The 19,114-nt window shown below is 47.0% G+C and overlaps 1 protein-coding gene across 1 annotated transcript in view; it reads right to left on the minus strand.

The window, feature by feature from the left end:
• Nucleotides 1-610: 610 nt before the first annotated feature.
• GNB5 (G protein subunit beta 5) overlaps nt 611-19,114 on the minus strand; it is a 40,912-nt gene continuing 22,408 nt past the window's right edge. The window contains exons 6-11 of the mRNA XM_080808331.1: nt 12,188-12,331; nt 9,929-10,020; nt 7,624-7,672; nt 5,421-5,517; nt 4,319-4,485; nt 611-2,866 (exon numbers count right to left, since the gene is read on the minus strand). Coding sequence (XP_080664457.1) covers nt 2,855-2,866; nt 4,319-4,485; nt 5,421-5,517; nt 7,624-7,672; nt 9,929-10,020; nt 12,188-12,331 — 561 coding nt within the window. The 3' untranslated portion in view covers nt 611-2,854. The remainder of the gene's footprint in view (nt 2,867-4,318; nt 4,486-5,420; nt 5,518-7,623; nt 7,673-9,928; nt 10,021-12,187; nt 12,332-19,114) is intronic.

The following is a 19,114-nucleotide window of genomic DNA, read 5'->3' on the forward strand; positions in this document are numbered from 1 at the left end:
AGCAGGGAGCCAACCCTTGTTGAAAACGAGCCAAAGACTGAGGACGGTGCTTTATGTATTTCAGTGCCGTCCCTCCACACGCGAGCGAGCTGAGGCTGAGAGGGCTTCAGATATCACGTAGGCTAGAACTGGTAGAGCTGGGTCTGAACCTAGGTGCACATCGTTTGGGCCCACGCTGTCCCCCTCTAACTTGCAGCAGAGTCCGGGTATCACCACTGCCCCCTGCTTGCTAGCTGGCCAAGCAGCCATGACAGTCCGGGATACTAACACCTTTATGACCTTTTGCCGCCTTTATGATCGAGGAAAGGTGTAGAGGAAGTCAAAGGGTGGAAGAGGGAAGTGGGTATGGAGTGCCTGCCTCTGACTCATTGCGGGGTAGGGCCGGCCGCCCACTCCAAAGCAGCTGCCTGGATTTCGGTTCACAGGTATTTCCCATAAATGGCCATCACTGCAGCCCTCCTTACCTGACCCCCGTTCCTGCCTACGCCTTGTCTTCTCTGGCTGCGCACATCTGAGAGCGCATCTGTGTGGACCCTCCACCATAGCTGGTTTGGTAGGTTTGCCCCCAAGTCCTCTAAAAAAAAGAAAAACTGACTACAAAACTCCACTCAGTGTTATTTTCAATATGCAAAATAAAATTTATTACCTGGAGTTACCCTTGGAGTCTCCACATGGTGTGGCATATTACAAACCAAGTGTTTCATGGATAAATACTAAACAACACCCACTGTGAAATCAAATGCTTCCAGGGGAGGTGGCTTACTGCCCGTGGGGATAAGTGAGTGTTCTAGGGAATACTTCACAGTTTGTTTTTTTTCCCCTGTAGCTTTTTTGACTGGAAAGTTATGGACCATTTTTGTACATACACTGAAGATGCTCTCTGCCTCTCCAAACATCTAACCTTGAATTTGCTTCCCTTTAGTCTTGGTGACTTTTCTTCTGTCCTGTCTTCCTTCACTACTGGAAGGTCCAGATGAGAGTGCAGAGACACTAAAGGGTCTGTAGGGGACAGGAAGGGGATACCGTAACGAGGAGACCGGGGCAAACTCTGGGACCTCCTGGGAGTGGAGTTGGGGAATCCCGTGAGGTGCACCCTGGGACCTGATTCCTTCAGCAGCTGGCTGGAGTTGGGGAGATCCTGTGCTCATTTCCCTGAGCCCCTGCCCAGCCTGGAATCCACTGGGGAAGAGGAGAGGAGTGGCTGAAAAATGGGCCCTTTGGACCAACTTCCTCCTTCCCTCTGGGCTCTCTGGAGTCAAGTAGGGGCATTGTACATTTCTCTCTCTATCCCAGGGTGCGCTGTCTAGTAAAACCCTCAGTAAAATGTTTGCTTGGACTGGATCTAATCACCATATTTACTTAAAAGAACTGATGGAAAAGCTAGCCTGGCTGTTTTTTTTTGCCCATTAGGATACCTGCACAAGTCGTTCTGAGGGTGGGCCAGGGAACACGTCCTGATGTTTGCAGGAGGCCAGCCAGGTCCAGACCTGTCTGCTGACCAGGCCCTGCGGCAGCTCTGGATGGTCTGAGCAGCAGGGCCTGGAGCTGGGCCCACAGGGCCAGAACCACGACTAGGAGTGCGGGCAGGCTGGAGCAGAGCCCAGAGAGAAGATTGGATGATCCAGGGCTTATGGGCACCACAGGAGCCCAGAACACCCACAGGGCAGGCCTCAACCAGGGAAGACTTCCAGGGTGTGAGCTGACCTGCTATTTCTCCAAGGAATGCATGCTATCCTAATGAACGAGGAGTTTCCTAAAACGAATAAGCCTCAACGCCTTAAAAACGAGGAAAAGAAGGGATCTTAAAACAAAAACACTTGATGTCTTCCAGAAGGAAATGCTGATTTTCAAATAAAGACAATTAGTTTGTGTGTTATTTTTTTCTCCATAGAAGAGAAGCAAAGACATTATCGCCTGGGACCTATCAACTAATTCATGTAATTACATTTTCAATGCACTAAATATGAATATACTTCATATGGATATGATCTACTATGACACTTGTAGTATCCTGAGTGGATACTACTAATTCTAATACATCTAATACTATGAACAGGTTTTTAAATAAGTTTACTGTCTGTGTTCCCACACAGAAAGGTTTTGCTCTGAGAAGCCTTTGTGTCACAAACAGCATCTAGCTTTTCCCTCAAATGACAGGAAATATCCTGTCCAAGGGAGCCGTCACATCATCACAGAAGTCCTAAAGCAAACATCCCGTCCACTCTATGTGCATCTCTCCTCTATTTGTGACAGTTCACACAGAGGGAAATATTTGACCTGAAAAAAGACAATGCGAGACTGAAAAAGAAACTTTTACAATAAAAACATTTTTTCAAGAGGGATTTTGTCTGATTACGTTCAGAATTTGAATTTTCTTCTATCACAGACCCCTAAACACGGTCTGCCTCGTGCAGTCTGTTAAGGTCAGCACTTCTAGAGGAAAGTTCCAAAAGGCACAGGGCACCCTGAGAAGAATCAAACTTTAGAGTGCTCTGAAAACAAATGTGGTTCAAGGAAGAACTAGGGGATTTATTAAATGCTGAAACGGTGTGGTAAGAGAAAGCGTGGAGACTATATAATTAGAATAACCTTAAAAATGGATACATTTTAAAAAGTGTTCAAAATGCAAAACACTGGACTTGAAGGTGTTCTAGTGCTGAAGGCCCACACCAGGATCTTTCCAGGGGTGGTCATTTTAAAAGTAATATCGGGGACGCTGAGTGAACTCTCAGCCTCCAGGCTCCTTTAAGCTACATCACAATAACCCTCAGGTCCTCTAGAAGAAACATCTATTTCCATTTGGCGGTTTCAAATTCTACCCTCAGGTGCCTATGTGTGCATTGTGCGGAGACGATTAGGCCCAGACCTGCAAAGCCACAAAGAGATAATTGTTAGCGACTTGTGAAACTTGAGTTTAAAAAGATAAAATCAAGGTCAATCTCACACACACACACACACACACACACACACACACACACACCCTAAAATGAAGCACACGCATTTCTTGGATGATAACACCTTACTCCTGGCTACTCAAAGGTGCCTCTTGGGCCCTGCCTCTTCCCCTGGCTCTGCTCAGTCATCCATGGGATATCTGCGGTGACACTTAGGCTGAGTACCAAAACCATCTGTACTCACACACGTCCTTGAGTCATTCACGTGACTTTACTAATTCAGGAAACTCTTGCCCTGGAAGAGGAGCTCACAGATAACTTTGTTGTTTATTTCTGGAACCTCACAGAAATCCTTGGTTATTCCAAGATTAGACCACTCAACTACTCTCTTTAGAAAAGACACTTCCCAGGCATACACAGAGCATCACAAATGATGGTTACTTTTCAAGACTGTCTTCAAAATCCTCTCCCTCCCCCAAATACGTGTCCAGCAATCTTTTTTTTTTTTTTAAAGATTTTATTTTATTTGAGAGAGAGAGAGAGCATGAAAGGAGAGAGGTCAGTGGGAGAGGCAGACTCCCTGCCGAGCAGGCAGCCCGATGTGGGACTCGATCCTGGGACTCCAGGATCATGACCTGAGCGGAAGGCAGTCACTCAACCAACAGAGCCACCCAGGCGTCCCTGTGTCCAGCAATCTGAAAACTACTGTGCTACAAATTTGTCTAAGCCTAATTCAATCCCTCCAACTGGTTAAACCAGATCCCCTCCCCAAACCTCATAAACATCTCTCTCTGTTTTCCCCTTCTGAGATGCCACTGAGACTGTCAAGTTTGTGCTCTGTCCCCAGTGAGGTAAGAAATACACTTAGCTTTGCTTTATGAACAGGCATTTTGGAGGTATTTCTGGGGAGCCAACAGCCAACAAAGTCATAGAGCTCTTTGAGAATCTGATGAAAGCCATGAGGGCACTTTCTCCAGAAAAATGGATACAGGAAATGTGTGTGACCTATAATTTCAGGGGCTTCACAGATTCCCTAAAGCCCCTCTGTGGGTCTCATAAAAGTATGTCACCACGGAATAGGAATGTCCCACTACTGGGAGTGAGACGGGCACCCTGTGGTTTGCCAAAAGCTAGAGTCAGCAGAATCCTACTTTCATGATCAAAGGGGGCTGTTTGGATCACCTGGCCCCATTATTACCTCAATTACAAGCTGATACACGGTTGTTTCAACCTATGCTCCAATACCTGCACTGACGGGGGACTCACAACCTCTCCGGGGCAATACACCCCTTCTGTGGCCACGGACAGAGCTGAAATTAGAGCTCGGTCTGGCTGATGTCACCCAGGCTGACTCTGAGCCTCTGCTTTAAGGAAGGCCAATCACTCCTCTCACACACAGAGTAAAATAACAGAATTTCTCTTACTCTTAGGGTATGATCCCATGATCCTGAGCAAAAAGCAGTCCCATCAGGGGAGACTCGGAGAGTACTAACGCGGTTTTCATGTCCGAACAGGATGGAGACTCGGGACCCCTTCAGAACATCCCAGACATTGATGGTATAATCATTGTATCCAGCAAACAGCAGGCGCCCTCAAAGCAGGAGGATAGGATGGTTACTGAACCCGTTCTTCCCATCCGTTTTTCTTTTTATGACGTTCACTCACACGATCAGCAGTCGCTTGCTCATTCATTCATTCACTCATTCAGCCCACTGTGATTTAGTGCCCCCTATGTGCCAGGCACTGTGCTTTGCCCTGGGGCTTCAGAGAAGAGAGCCCAGTCACTGCCCCTCGAGGAGGGTGCTGGTGGGCAGGCAGGCAGATACGTGAAGGGACACACGGTAGCCCATGGAAGAAGGACGATAATGGAAGTGCTTAGCTGTGTGTAAAATGCTATGAGATCATGGAGGGAGGAGGATCGAGGAGGGCACTGCACAAAAGTGATAGGAGATGGCTCTTGGGGGCTGAGGAGGAGTTCGCCAGGCAGAGAAGGGAGGCGAGAGATGCTGTAGGCAGCGGTAGCAGCATGCAGGCAGAAAAGCACAGATTTAGACTGGGGGGCTGTGTCTGGGGAAACTGGTCCTGTCAGAGCGGTCTTAAATTTTACTAGTAGCCTCCCCAGCAGTGAGGGCAGAGGGGCCATGAGCTTCCAGGCATTAAGAAAGGGGCTCTTGCTCCCCCACCCCCTGCCCACCTCTGGAAAAGTCCCTTTTCAGGGATGAAGGGGAGGCCAGCAGGCTGAGGAAGAAACACCTGTGAAGGGCCCCGCAGATGTGAAGTTGCATGCATCACTGAAGAACAGCAGTAGGCTGCTCAGCCTTCATTTCCCATAAAATGAAGCGGGTGGGGAGGCTGCTTTGGGTGGGGTGACGTGGGGCGAGGGATCATGGAGGAAAACCAGGGCAGATGCAGACTGCTTAACGTGCTGGCTCATGGGAAGTTCCACTGAGGGAAAGCTTGATCAAGAGCTGGGTTTCGTTTAGGTCCCGGCGTATGGTCCCGGGAGTTTCTGAAAGAAAATCTTACCACTGAGGGAGAAGTCCACACTGGATGCTCCAAATATGATACTGTCTTTGGAGTAGACGGCGACTTCCCTGTCCGCTCGGAGGTCGTAGAGGCGACACTGGGGTGACAAAGAAGACAAAGAAGCACTTTTTTTTTTTTTTAATTTATTTATTTGACAGAGATCACAAGGAGGCAGAGAGGCAGGCAGAGCGAGAGAGAGGAGGAAGCAGGCTCCCTGCTGAGCAGAGAGCCCGATGCGGGGCTCAATCCCAGGACCCTGAGATCATGACCCGAGCTGAAGGCGGAGGCTTAACTCACTGAGCCACCCAGGTGCCCCAAGAAGCACTTATTTCTGGCTCTGGGTTGGGGAAGAGAGGAGCACGGGGCTATTGGCAGGGGCTGCTGGCTTGTGACGTTTGGGGGATGAGGGAAATACCTCAAGTTTTCTCCCCTAGTATTTTCTCCCTTCATCCCAACTCCTAGTATGCTGCATGGATCAGTGGATATTCAAAGAAACAGCAAATACAGAAGATTTGGGGGGGATACAAAACCAAAAATGAAACCCCTCTTTCTCTTTGAGAAAGGATACACATTCATTGTAGAAAATACAGAAAAACTCAGAAATGCCCAAAGAAGGAAACAAAAATCACCCTAAATCCTCGTACTGACTAACATCTAGGTTATTTCCTTCAGTCTTACTTCCATTTTATGTTTGTCTTTACATGCAGTGGATATTTCATGAAGACTTCTATTAACATCAGGTTATGAGCATCTTCCTCATATCATTAAATAATCTTCAAAACCACATGACTACCATGGTTGAATATTCCTTATGCAGATATATTAAATCTGTTTAGCCATACCCTCTTAAGAGTTTTGCTTGTGTCTAAATCTTCTCCTTTACAAATAAAATTTTGATGACTGTTCTTGCATAAATTTTGATGATGGTTCTTACATATCTCTGATGTTTTCTTTAGAATAGTTAAGGAACAGAATCCCTCAGAATAAAATTGTTTTAAGAAACGGTATGACTGGGGGCACCTGGGTGGCTCGGTGGGTTAAAGCCTCTGCCTTCGGCTCAGGTCATGATCTCAGGGTCCTGGGATCGACCCCTGCATTGGGATCTCTGCTCAGTGGGAAGCCTGCTTCCCCCACCCTCTCTCTGCCTGCCTCTCTGTCTACTTGAGATCTCTGTCTGTCAAATAAATAAATAAAATCTTAAAAAAAAAAAAAGAAATAGTATGACCAGATCAAAGGGGAGGGATATTTCAAAAGCTCTTGGATCATATGGCCAGACTGTTTTTCAGAAGGATGGAACCAACAGGCCTAACTCTTTAACCACATCATGTCCACAATGTAGCATTTCATGTCTAATCCAAATGAGCATGGATCCCTTAAGCTTGCAGTTATTGGATTACAGGTGGTCTGAAAATGTTTTCAGGTGTTTATTTGCCATTTTGGATTTCCTACTTTGTAAACAGTCTAGATTTTATCAAACTCTTTCAAAAAATTGGGGTGTGTAGTGATGATGCAACCCCATTCATATCTAAAGGATTTCAATTTGGTCTGTCATATAGATGGCAAGAACTTTTCATAGATGTATGCTCTTATATTTTGTTATACGTTCTTTGGCAGATGGAAGTTTTACATTTTCATTTTCATTTTTTAAAAAGATCTTATTAATTCGGTATTTATTTGTCTTCTCTCTGGCAAACCCTGAACCAACCACTTTCCCCAGGCTGCCTGGGGAGGTATAGGAAAAGGAACATATAGGGTATGGGAGAAATAATAACACATGGGAGAAATAATTACCAAAAATATTTACCTATAGCAGCATTTCTTAACAGGAAAAAAACCCTGAATCTAAACTTCCAAAAATTAACTAGTTAAGTACATACTAGCCAATCTATAACATGAAATACTATTCAATTGCTAAGAAAATATAATGTAGATTGGCTATATTGGCATGGGAAAATGTTCACAGTCTATTGCTAAGTGAAAACAAATTATAAAGCATTTTGTTTTAAAATAAAAAAGAGAGGAATTCACCCAGCTGTGACTTTACATGGGGTTGGAAGATTAAGATATTTAATCCCCTAACCAAGTTTTCCTCAATGAATTCATTTTATTATGGTAATCAGAAAAACATTAATTTTGAAAAATAAAATTAAATCACTGCATTTCTCTTTCAAATAGGAAAAGTTCTCATAATTTAGAAACATACCGTAGCATCATCTGATCCTGAAGCAAAGGCATCTCCACTTGGGTAGTACCTGCAGAGAGACAGTTTGGATAGAAAGCACTTTATTTAGAGTGGTGATTCTCAATCCTGGATGCCCATCAGAATCATCTGGAAATCACCAGGAAAGTAGTCCCATGCTGGGCCTATGGAATCAGAGTTGGCGTCTCCACTGCGACATAAGAACCACTCATTATAGAGGTCAGAAAGGGAGGCTGATCTGGCTGGCCCACTGGCCTCTAGTTTTCTTCCCTGTAAGTAGGGGACAGTGAAATGGCTTTGCAGAGTTTTGGTGAGGAGTAACTGAGATAATGTGTGTATTTGCACCAGGCACTGATGCTCCATACAGAGCAGGCTGCCTGTAACTGCCTGTTTCCACTGATCTGGGACTTGGCTCAGCTCTGGATTATCTGCATAGACACTGGGATTGCAAAGACAAAGCCTCATGCAGATCTCTGCATGGACCACTGCCTCCATGTGATACTTCTGGCAAAGGACTTCACCTTGCCCAGCCTCAGTTTCCTTATTTGAAAAGTGAGGATGATAATGCATCTTCCCTGTTGTAAAGACTGAATAAGATAATATGGGCAAAGAATTTGGCATGGCTAGATGGAAAGTATTCAGCAAATGATACTTATTACTGTTACGTTCATTCTCTTCTCGGTTATCAGGCTTCAGAGGAAGAGAGGAGTCTACACTGAGACCTAACGGATGTTAGAGGAAGAGGGATCAGGGTAAAGGGAACAGCACAGGTGAGAGAATGTGCATTTTAAGGAGTGAGTATATAGAGGTTTAATTTATTTTTGTGGCTTTATATTCTATCCAGCATCTTACCAACTTCACTTAAAATCTGCATTAATTTCCTTTGATTTTTCTAGGTAATTATTGCACATTTGTCAAAAGCTACAGTCTTTGTCCTTTTTCACTATCCTACAATTGAGGGCAAGGACCTAGAAATTCTTACTAACATTTCTACTGCTAATGTAAATAAGCACTGCTACCTTATTCTTCCTTTTAAGGGGAACAGGTCTACTGTCTTTCCCACTAAGTATAATGAAGATTCTTGGATGATTATATTTCAAATACTGTCTTAACAATGCCATTTTCCAAATTTACATGTCAAGTCCTTGCCTCTCTCTTGGGAACCAGTTCATAGATCCTGCTACCTACTCAACATTTCCACTTGTATATATAATAGGCATCTCCAGTGTAACTATCCCAAAACAGAGCTCTGGAATGCATGTGCGACAACTGCCTCCTACTTCTAATTCCTCTAGCCTTCTCTGTCTTAGTAAATGGATCACTGCTTACTGCCCCTTATAAAAGGTTTGGGTTCTCAAGCTCAGGGTTCTTCTTCTGTAATGGAACCTCTCCATTTCACCCTGTGGAATTGGGGCTCAGGCAACCAGCATTAAAATGCTAATACTCTGGCTGTTGCCATTGCTAGGAGTAATAAACTGTCCTTCATCTTGAACCCAAGAGTCTCGTGTCTTCTACCAGCAGCTATGAAACTGCGGCAGTCTAACTTGATAGCTTGTAGGTAGGGCAAAATCTCAGAATCATCACAATTCTGGACATTTCTGTCTCCATGCTATCTTTAGTTCCAGCCACTGTCACCTTTTCTTGGACTCGTGCAACTTTCTAATTGGCCATCATACCTCCATTCTTGCTTCCCTACAATTTGTTCTCCAAACAGCAGCCAGAGTGATCTCTCAAGGGCAAAACAGAGACCATGTCAACCACCCCTCAAACTGGCCTTTGGTTAGGTCCCTCCACATCTCATCTTAACCCGGTTCTCTGCAAGCCTGGCTCTTTCAAACATCGTTTTCTCAGAGAGGACTTCCCTGGCCATCCTAAGCAATAACCCACCCCATCCCATCTGCCTGTTTCACTTTGCACATAGCACCATCTTAAATTAAATTGTACATTTATTTGTTTGTGCTTTGTCTTATCTCCTGCAAGAAAGTAGAGACTTTGTCTATCTTGTTCACAAAGTTCCTGGGACAATGTCTAGCATATAAGTCTCAGTAAATATTTGCTGAATAAATGAATAAGAAATACTGACTCTGCTTAGGGAGGATAATAACAATTACTCTAAGTGCCATTGAATTAAATATCTCCAAGAGATCTGCAGCGCTGTTCAGGGTTACCACAAATCAGCCTTTTAGCTGGGGGGACCTCTCAGCCAAGTGAAATGAGCCTGGAGGTGGTTCCTGGGCTGAGCATTATTACCCCACGCCAGGGATTGCCAGCAGAACAGGGAAGTTATGTGAACATTCTACTCACTGACCGGACACTGTTGATGTCAGATTCGTGTGTCTCAAAGGCCTGCACGCACTGGCCGGAGCGCATGTCCCACACCATGGCTTTCTTGTCACATCCCTACAAATGCAAAGTTACCCAGAGTTATGGTCACTGCAAGGCCTGTCTGCAGTCAGGCATGAGTTCTTGTTACGCAATAAACCCGTTTACCTCCCACAGGTAAATGGCTCACAACATGTTTTTCTGAGACTAGCATCACCTAAGGCTGCTTTCTTCAATCAATAAGCCCTGAGAAGGTGAGACTGTCTTGGGGCGTGGGGAGCAAGAGAAGGCACTCGGCTGTCCCCTTCAGCATGTTTTCTTCTTTTGCACCTTTCCAAGTGTGGGTGCAAACCCTCCAGAGCCTCCTTGCTCCCCCCTGGGCATTTCTCTCTTTGTTCTGTCCTTCCCTTCCTCCCTCCTCTTCATCTCTGCCTCCCTAAGCCCAGGGGGGAAGGACAGGCACACACTGGGTGCACAGTGGGGCCACCTCACTGTCTCAGGTGTACAGGACAGCCGGGGGCAAAGGGAGCGCCCCAGGAGCCGCTGGGTCCATCTACGCCTCTGCCGCACGCCAGCTGGGGGTCATGACCTTGCCAGCAGCAAGATGTGGGGCTCCAGCAAGTCACTGTCCTGGGCTTCCATCTCGCCCCCTGTAAGCCCTCTCTCTGGGTTGCCGACGTGACCCAGGGGATCCTAAACATGAGGTTTTCACATTATACTGTCCTGGCTCCAGGAGCATTTGACACATTTCTGCTAAGCAATGCTGTTATTGAACTTGGGTAGTACAATGTGGACTCTTAATAGTCAAATAGAAGATGTAATGGCTTAAAACTGGTGTTCAAGTTGCTGGTTTCAACCTCAGAGAGAAGAGAGGGATGAAGCACCAGAACTAGTACCTCAGAAACACCCGCAGTGCGGGTTCAGTGCTCCAATTATCTTTAATGAGAACGCAGACAAAGCAAGCGGGAGCGTCTTCTCATCTTCTGAGGACACTAAGTCAAACGGAGTTTAGTGCTCTGAAGGAGACAGTATAATCTACAGTGCTATCAACTATTTGAAAAGGCAGTGTAGTTGAGGAGGCACAGATACAGTTATTCAAAGGCCCAGAAATGAAACATACACAGGTGGGGCCAAATACCCAAGAAGAAACTGGGGTTCCTGCTGATTACAGGCCACACAGTCCCTGCCTAATGCCCAGCACCAAGACACAGGCAGCTTGGAGCCAAGGGCCCCTGCGTCCTCCAGCTGCAAAGGACACGTGATGGTGTGTCCAGCGCCTCCTCTCCCCCCATCTCCTGACTAAAGTGAGACAGGACTCGAGCCAGGTCAGCCGGCTCAGTTCCCCACTCTTATTCCTGGCTGTCCACAGAAACACTCACCCTGACGTCTGCCTGACCCACTGTTGGCTCCTCCACCTAATATATTCCACAGCATATCCCGGGACAGTGGAGTACTGGTCTGCGTTATGCCCAATTTTACAGACAAGGAAATGGGGCCAGAGAGCAAAGCCATGACCCCAGCATCCTAGTCTAGTGCTCCTGTGTGCCATCGTGGGCTTGTGTCTGACCCCAAGCCTTCAGATGCCCTGTTCCCTGTGCACTGGGGTGGGAGGGTGCTGGTGATGCGTGGGGCTGGGGCAGGAGAGTGTCTCACGAGCCCCAAGCCCTGATCACACCACAATGCTGCCTCACCTCAGCAGCCATCTGACCAGCTTGGTACCCTTATGGCTCATCTCCAATGCTCTCAGCTGCTAACTTTGCTGTTTATTTGAGGAATAACATTTTCAGGGCACCTGAGTGGCTCAGTTCGTTGAGCAACTGCCTTTGGCTCCCGTCATGATCCTGGAGTCCCTGGGTTGAGTCCCGCATTGAAGAGTCTTCTCTTCTTTCTGACCCTCCCACGTCTCCTGCTCTCTCTCTCTCAAATAAATAAATAAAATCTAAAAAAAACCCTAAACATGTTCAAATGCAGCAGATATGCACCTCAAGTCACAGCATTCCCATGAGGAGAACATTCCAGATCCCTCTGCAGACTGAATGTCAGCAGAACAGGAGACCCTCACAGCCCCTCACCATAACTGCCCACCACACGCTGCCGTTGCTGTGGGAGCCGGGGATGCGACAGCGAGCTGAGGACAATTCCTCCTAGAGAAATGTCCGGTCAACTCCCTGGAAATGACAAGAATTGCCACCATCACCCTCCCAAGGAGAAGAAGGACCCCAAGGGATTTTGCTTGGGCCTTTACCCCAGACACGAAGGTGTTGCCCGTTTCTGAGGGGGCCAGGTCCAAGCAGAGCACGTCAGCCCCGTGTCCGTGGAAACTCTGCAGCAGCTGCCCGCTCTCCACGTCCCACAGTGCACACGTCCCGTCGCCACTCGCTGTCAGGATCTGTCCCCAGAGAAGGGCGGGAAGAACACTGGCATCAGGATCTGTGCTGGGGGAAAGTCACTCGGATGCTGAAAGCTGACCGGGGAGAAGGAGGCTCTTGGAACACACACACGGACACATGCCTTGCTATACCTGGATTCAAGCACAGAAGTATTTCTCCTGTCCTACGAAAACAAAGTCCCTTTGCGACATGCTCACTGTCCTCGTGATGTGTGTTTATGTGCCTGTCTCCAGGGGCACAAAGTCGAGCAGGGCCTCCGTGCCATATCCACAGAGCGCTGTGACTGCCCGGGGTCATGGAGGGAGTGCTCCGTGAACGTCTTGGGGGACAGAACTGGCGCGGCCCCCATGAGCAAGCCAGACACCTCAAGTGCTTCTCAGATTTTAACGTGCTCCCCAGCCATGGGGCTGCCTGCTAATATCACACCTGGGCTGGGGCCTGGGACCCCCCCACCCCCAGCCCTCACAAACCCTCAGCTGGTAGCAGTGAGGAGCACTGCACCCCACCAGGCAGCATTTTGTGAGACATGTGCCCCTGTGGCTGCTTCTCCCCAGAGCAAGGCCTAGATGGTCCTAGGGCCCCCCCAGGAGGGCCACACGCATGCCCTCACAGACTCAACAAGCATCTGCTGGGTGCTGACGACATTCAGCTGCTCTGCTAGTAGGCATTAATCAGGGTTTGCACAAAGACTGTGTTTTGGTCTCGGCTCTCCGCTCTCCCGGAGCACAGTTGAACAGAACTGGCAGTAAGACCTGACACCAACCAAATTCCCTGCCCCTGTGTTGAACAATTCTGAGCCCAGGCACACTCTCCTGGTGTTCTGTGAGGCAATACTGAGAACACGTGAAAACAATCTAGCGGCTTGCTTCAGGACACACCTGCTCCTGCAAGATAAGACTGTGAACCAACAAAACAACTTATTTACCAAGACAAACAGCTTGCTCATCCAGACTCACTTCAAGACCTTCATCTTGTGGGGCTCCCGGATCCAAAGCTAGTAACGTTGTAGCCAGTTTCTTGCCTCAAGACACCCACCTTAAAAATCACTCAGCCTGGACCCCCAAACCCTCCAAGTACCCTTCCTTGATTTCTTCATTTTGAGATGCTATGGGGATTCTGGCAAGTTGGGGTTCTCCCTTGCTGCAGGTCTAAGAAGGTTTTGCTGGAGGGGCGCCTGGGTGGCTCAGTGGGTTAAAGCCTCTGCCTTCAGCTCGGGTCCTGGTCTCAGGGTCATGGGATCAAGTCCCGCATCGGGCTTTCTGCTCAGTGGGGAGCCTGCTTCCTCCTCTCTCTCTGCCTACCTCTGCCTACTCGTGATCTCTCTGTCAAATAAATAAATAAAATCTTAAAAAAAAAAAAGAGTTTTGCTGGACAGCAAGTTTTTTCCGAGGATCTCAGCAGAGAAGACTGTGATGAGTCACGATCAAGTGAGAAGTGCTGAGATCTGGGTGGGCCCATGGGAGGGACAAGTCCAACCCAGCAATATCTGAGCTGCTCTCCAAGGATGAGGGAGTGCTGGCTGGGTGAAGGCCCACCTCTGCGGGAAAGGAGAGGTGTGAGGACTTTAGCCTGTAGGCCAGACTGAGGGGAGGGCAGGGGAGGGGGTAAGCTTCCAAGGGAGATAAGATGAAGGGCAGATTTTAGGAAGACGTGTCTAAGGTCTTTGCGGCCACCCCTCAAGCTGTTTCTGTAAACTGACAAGGTACAAAGGCCATGCATACAGTGAGAGGAACGCTGTGATGTCTGGGGGAAAGCATGGTGAGTGGAGTTAGGGTCACAGCAGGTGGGTGGGTGGGTGTCTGTGTGTGTGTGTGTGTGCCCGAGTGCGCCCATGGCTTGGGCTTAGGCTGAGCACAGCGCCCTGTGTCCGGGGGAAAGGCAGCGGAGATGCAGGGCTCACAGCCTCCGGGACCCAGCTGACCATACTGCAGAGCCCGGGGCGGCCCGTCCCGAGCAGCCATGGGCTGGGGGATCCACAAGGGCTAATAAGCTGTAGACGCACAGCCTCCCTATGCCCCACCTTCCTGCTGCTCCCAGGGTCTGGATGAGGTGATAAGACAGCACAGGAAGGGGCTCTTGTGGCATCACGGCAATACTGTGGGGCCCTCTGTGGGTGAAGATTACCGAGGAAAGGAAATGAGAGAGCGCTGGGCTTAGAGACTGCAAGCCTTCAGTGCACCCACGGACCGCCCTGTACCTCCAAATTCCTCCTGCTGCTGGTTTTCTCTTCTCCTCTTCCCTCCTGCTCTTGTCCCTTCTCTCTTACACGCTGGGCCCAGCACTTACAAAGAATCTCCTTTTCTCTGCAGGAGGGAAACCACATTATACCCAGGGGACTCTACTCCCACCGTGGCCTGGTGCCTGGCTGGTTGCAGCATGTTGGAGTGTGTTTCTTCCCAGGCAGTCTGGGGAGGCCCAGACTCTCCTTGCAGCTAGGAGAAGCGGCTTTGGAGCTCCTCCCTGGAGCCAGAGCTGCTTGAGTTCCAGAGAGCTTAGGGTTCTCTGGCACAGTCCCCAAGGCCCTCCTTAGAGCTCCCACTCATGGGCAACTCTCAAATCTGGGGACTCTCCAAGGCTGCAAAGCTCCTGCCGCTGTTTGTGGGGCTCCCTTCACCCTTCAGGTGGCCTGGTTCACCCAACAAGATGACCTAGGCTGATAAAAGTTAGCTTATAAACTCACAAGACTTGGACTGGGTCTTAATTTCTGTACTTATATTTTATAATATGCTGTAATTCCCTTCAATCTCTCCAAGCCCACACCTATTCCTGTCCTAACACTTGCAAAGGGCCAGTAATCTGTAATCTCCCATCTTTTTTGGGACACCCAAACAATCTGCTTTAAACGATTACCTCAGTCTAGCTCTTTAATTTGCAGATTTTCGGGGCGCCTGGGTGGCTCAGTGGGTTAAAGCCTCTGCCTTCGGCTCAGGTCATGATCCCAGGGTCCTGGGATCGAGCCCAACATTGGGCTCTCTGCTCAGTGGGGAGCTTGCTTCCCCTCTATCTCTGCCTGCCTCTCTGCCTACTTACGATCTCTGTCAAATGAATTAAAAAAAAAAATCTTAAAAAAAAATTTGCAGATTTTCCATACCATATTCTTCAACCAAAGAGATGAATATTTTTAAAAAGTTACAAGTAAATTCTTAATAGTAAAGAATATTTTAAAAATACTTTTAATATTTTTGTTACCTTCACTACAATATAAGTGAAAACACTCATCACGATAAATGCACAAAACAGAACCTCTTACTCGCGGTCATTTATTCTGGAATGTAAGGAATTTGTAGGTTTAACACCAGTCTTCTGCCAGCCTCTTGACTTTTTCTTTTTCCATCCTTGATCACCAGAATGGAAGGAAGCTCAAGGTTCATTAAGGTATCCCAAAGAGGCCATGCATCAGAATCACCCAGGAAGCTGTGAGATACTATTAACAATAATAAAGTGGGGCGCCTGGGTGACTCAGTGGGTTAAAGCCTCTGCCTTCGGCTGGGGTCATGATCCCAGGGTCCTGGGATGGAGCCCCGCGTCGGGCTCTCTCCTCGGCGGGAAGCCTGCTTCCTCCCCCCCTCTCTCTGCCTGCCTCTCTGCCTGCTTGTGATCTCTGTCTGTCTGTCAAATAAATAAATAAAATATTAAAAAAATAATAAAGTAATAACACCTAACATTTATTGATATTTACCAGGGGCTGTACTATTTTACACAAATCATCTCAGTGAATCCTCAGAAAACCTTATGAGAGAGGAGTTTACTACCATTCTCTCCTGAAGGTGAGAAAAAGAAAACAGAATAAAACTTTGTTTGGGACTGACCAGCTGGGATACAGTGAAGCCGAGATTTGATCCCGGCGGTCTGATGCCAAGCCAAGACCTTTGCCCTGCTCTGTTTCCCAGGACACATCCCGGGGGAAGTCGCCAGCAGGACCTTCTCTACCCGGGACTCGCGGCTTGTTTGGAGGAAAGCACTTTCTCCTTCACAGGTGCCCCTTTGATCTCCACCTCCAGCACCTGCGGCAACACAGAGGAGGTGGGCAGGGAGGGCGTGGTGATGGGACTCCACCAGAGGGGCTTCAGATGTCTGAAGACTCCCTGTTCTCGCATCCCTCTGAGCCTTCCTTCATCCAGACTAAATGTCCTCTGTTGCTTTGTCCTCAGCCCCAAAGACAGCGGGTTCTGGCACCACAGCCAGGCCGGGCCACAGCGCCCCCTACTGTACAGGTCTGTGAGAATCCTGGTGGCAAAGGAAGGATGCAAACACTGGGTGTTCCAAGTCCCAACACCCCTCTGCTCAGCAATTAAACAGATACCTAGTCCCCTGGTCTCCCTGCTGCCAGCCTCACCTCCCCTTCCAACCCCAGTGAGATGAAAACACAGTGGGCCACGGAAGGCTTTCGTCTGACTCAGAAGCTCTCCTGCTTAAAAGAAACCCAAATCTGACCTAGCGCCTGTAATGGCTGAGGCCAGACTCAAGGGCCCTGTGATCCGGCCCTGCCCACCTCTCAGGCTGCCTGTCTCCCTCTGGGCTGCCCTCGAACTTCCCTGGCCAACAGCCCCTCCCTCCAAGGCTGGCTCAGGCAGCCCTTTGCAGCAAGTTTGGGACCATCCCTCCCATTCCAAGCTCTCAGCTTCCCCCGCTGTTCAGTCACAGACAGTTTCCGTTGAAGGTCCTGAGAACAGAGCCTGAGTGTGAGTGAGTCCACCCCCAGAACCGGTGGTATCTGGCAATGTGGGTGGTGGGCACCTACGAAAATTTTCTAAGTAGGCATGAATGAATAAGCCAAGGATCCTTTTATGACGTGTTAAGAAACTTAGTCAAAGGGTTGAAGTTGTAATGTTTTCACCTTGTAGTTTATTCAAAGTAGGGATCAGGCTTACTAGTGAAAGCCTCTTCTTTTGCTATTTGAGAAAACACAAGTGTGAGGTGTATAAAATGCACAACTCTGAAGCGCGGCAGCTCGTTAAACTTTTACACACGTAAGCACATGTGGACTCAGGCTGCGGGATAGGAATTTCCACGCCCTCAGAAGGTTCTCTGTTCCACTCCCACGACCACCAAGTTCATTAGAGGAGGACTTTTATGTGGTATGCAGTTTATCTCAGCTCTGTCATTTAATTAACAGCCCCAACTTTCCCCATTTTTGATTAATTAAAAGTAATAATGATAACCAATGAAAAACAACAGGAGGGTCCTCTTAGAGCCAGCTGCTAGAGCATATCTCTCCTTACATACTTAATACTTACACTGCACAAGACAGGCTTTAAAACAAAGACTGTAACAAGAGACAAAGAAGGGCACTACATAATGACAAAGGGAAAAATCCAATAGGAAGATAGAACGATTGTAAATATCGATGCACCTCACATAGGAGCACCTAAATACATAAAGGAACTATTAACAGACAAAGGAAGAAACTGACAGAAGTTTAATAATAATATGGGACTTCAACACTCCATGTACATCAATGGATAGATCATTTAGACAGAAAATGAACAAGGAGATAGTGGCTTTGGGCCAGATGAACTCAACATACATTTAGAATATTCCATCCCCAAACAGTGGGATACACATTGTTTTCAAGTACACAAAGAACATTCTCCAAAATGGATCACACGTTAGGCCACAAAACAAGTTTCAGTAAATTCAAAAAAACTGAAATCATATCATTCATCTTTTTAAGCACCACACCTGAGCACAACCAATCACAAGAAAACACCTGGGAGGAATACAAACTACACGGAGGCTGAATAACAAGCCGCTAAATAACAAATGGGTCAACTAAGAAATCAAGGAGGAAATAAAAATACATGGAGACAAGTAAAAACAAAAACCCAACAGTCCAAAATCATTAGGATGCAGCAAAAATGTCCCCTAAGAGGTCCAGTTATAGCAAAATAGGTATACCTCAAGAAGCAAGAAATATCTTGAATAAACAACCCAACCTTATACCTAAAGGAGCTAGAAAAAGAACAAAGGCCAAAGCTGGTAGAAGGAAATAATAAAGATTAGAGAAGAAATAAATGACATAGAGACTAAAAAAAAACAAAAACAAAAACAGTAGAACACATTGATGAAACCAGGAGCTGGTTCTCTGAAAAGATCAACAAAATTGATAAACCTTTAGCCAGACTCATCAAAAAAGAAAAGAAAGAACTCAAATAAATAATATCAGAAATGAAGGAGAAAAAAATAAAAGCTGACACTAGAGAAACACAAAGGATTGTAAGAGGATATTATGAAAAATTATATGCCAACAAATTGGATAATCTAGAAGAAATAGATAAATTCGTAGAAACACGTAACCTTCCAAAACAGAATCAAGAAGAAATAGAAAATTTGAACAAATGGATTACTAGCAATGAAATTGAATCAATGATTTTACTTTTTTTTTTTTAGATTTTATTTGGCAGACAGAGATCACAAATAGGCAGAGAGGCAGGCAGAGAGAGAGGGGGGAAGCAGGCTTCCCGCTGAGCAGAGAGTCTGATGCGGGGCTTGATTCCAGGACCCTGAGATCATGACCTGAGCTGAAGGCAGAGGCTTAACCCCCTGAGCCACCCAGGGGCCCCTTGAGTCAGTAACTAAAAAAAAAAAAAAAAACAAAACAAAACTCCTGAAAAACAAAAGTCCAGGACTAGATGGCTTCACAGGTGAATTCTACCAAATATTTAAAGTAGAGTTAATACCTATTGAATCAAACTGTTCCAAAAAACAGAAGAGAAAGGAAAGCTCCCAAATTCATTTTACAAAACCGGCATTACCCTGATACCAAAACCAAAGACACTACA

This window comes from Martes martes, assembly GCF_963455335.1.
Source record: "Martes martes genome assembly, chromosome: 7".
In the NCBI taxonomy this organism is placed as follows: domain Eukaryota; kingdom Metazoa; phylum Chordata; class Mammalia; order Carnivora; family Mustelidae; genus Martes; species Martes martes.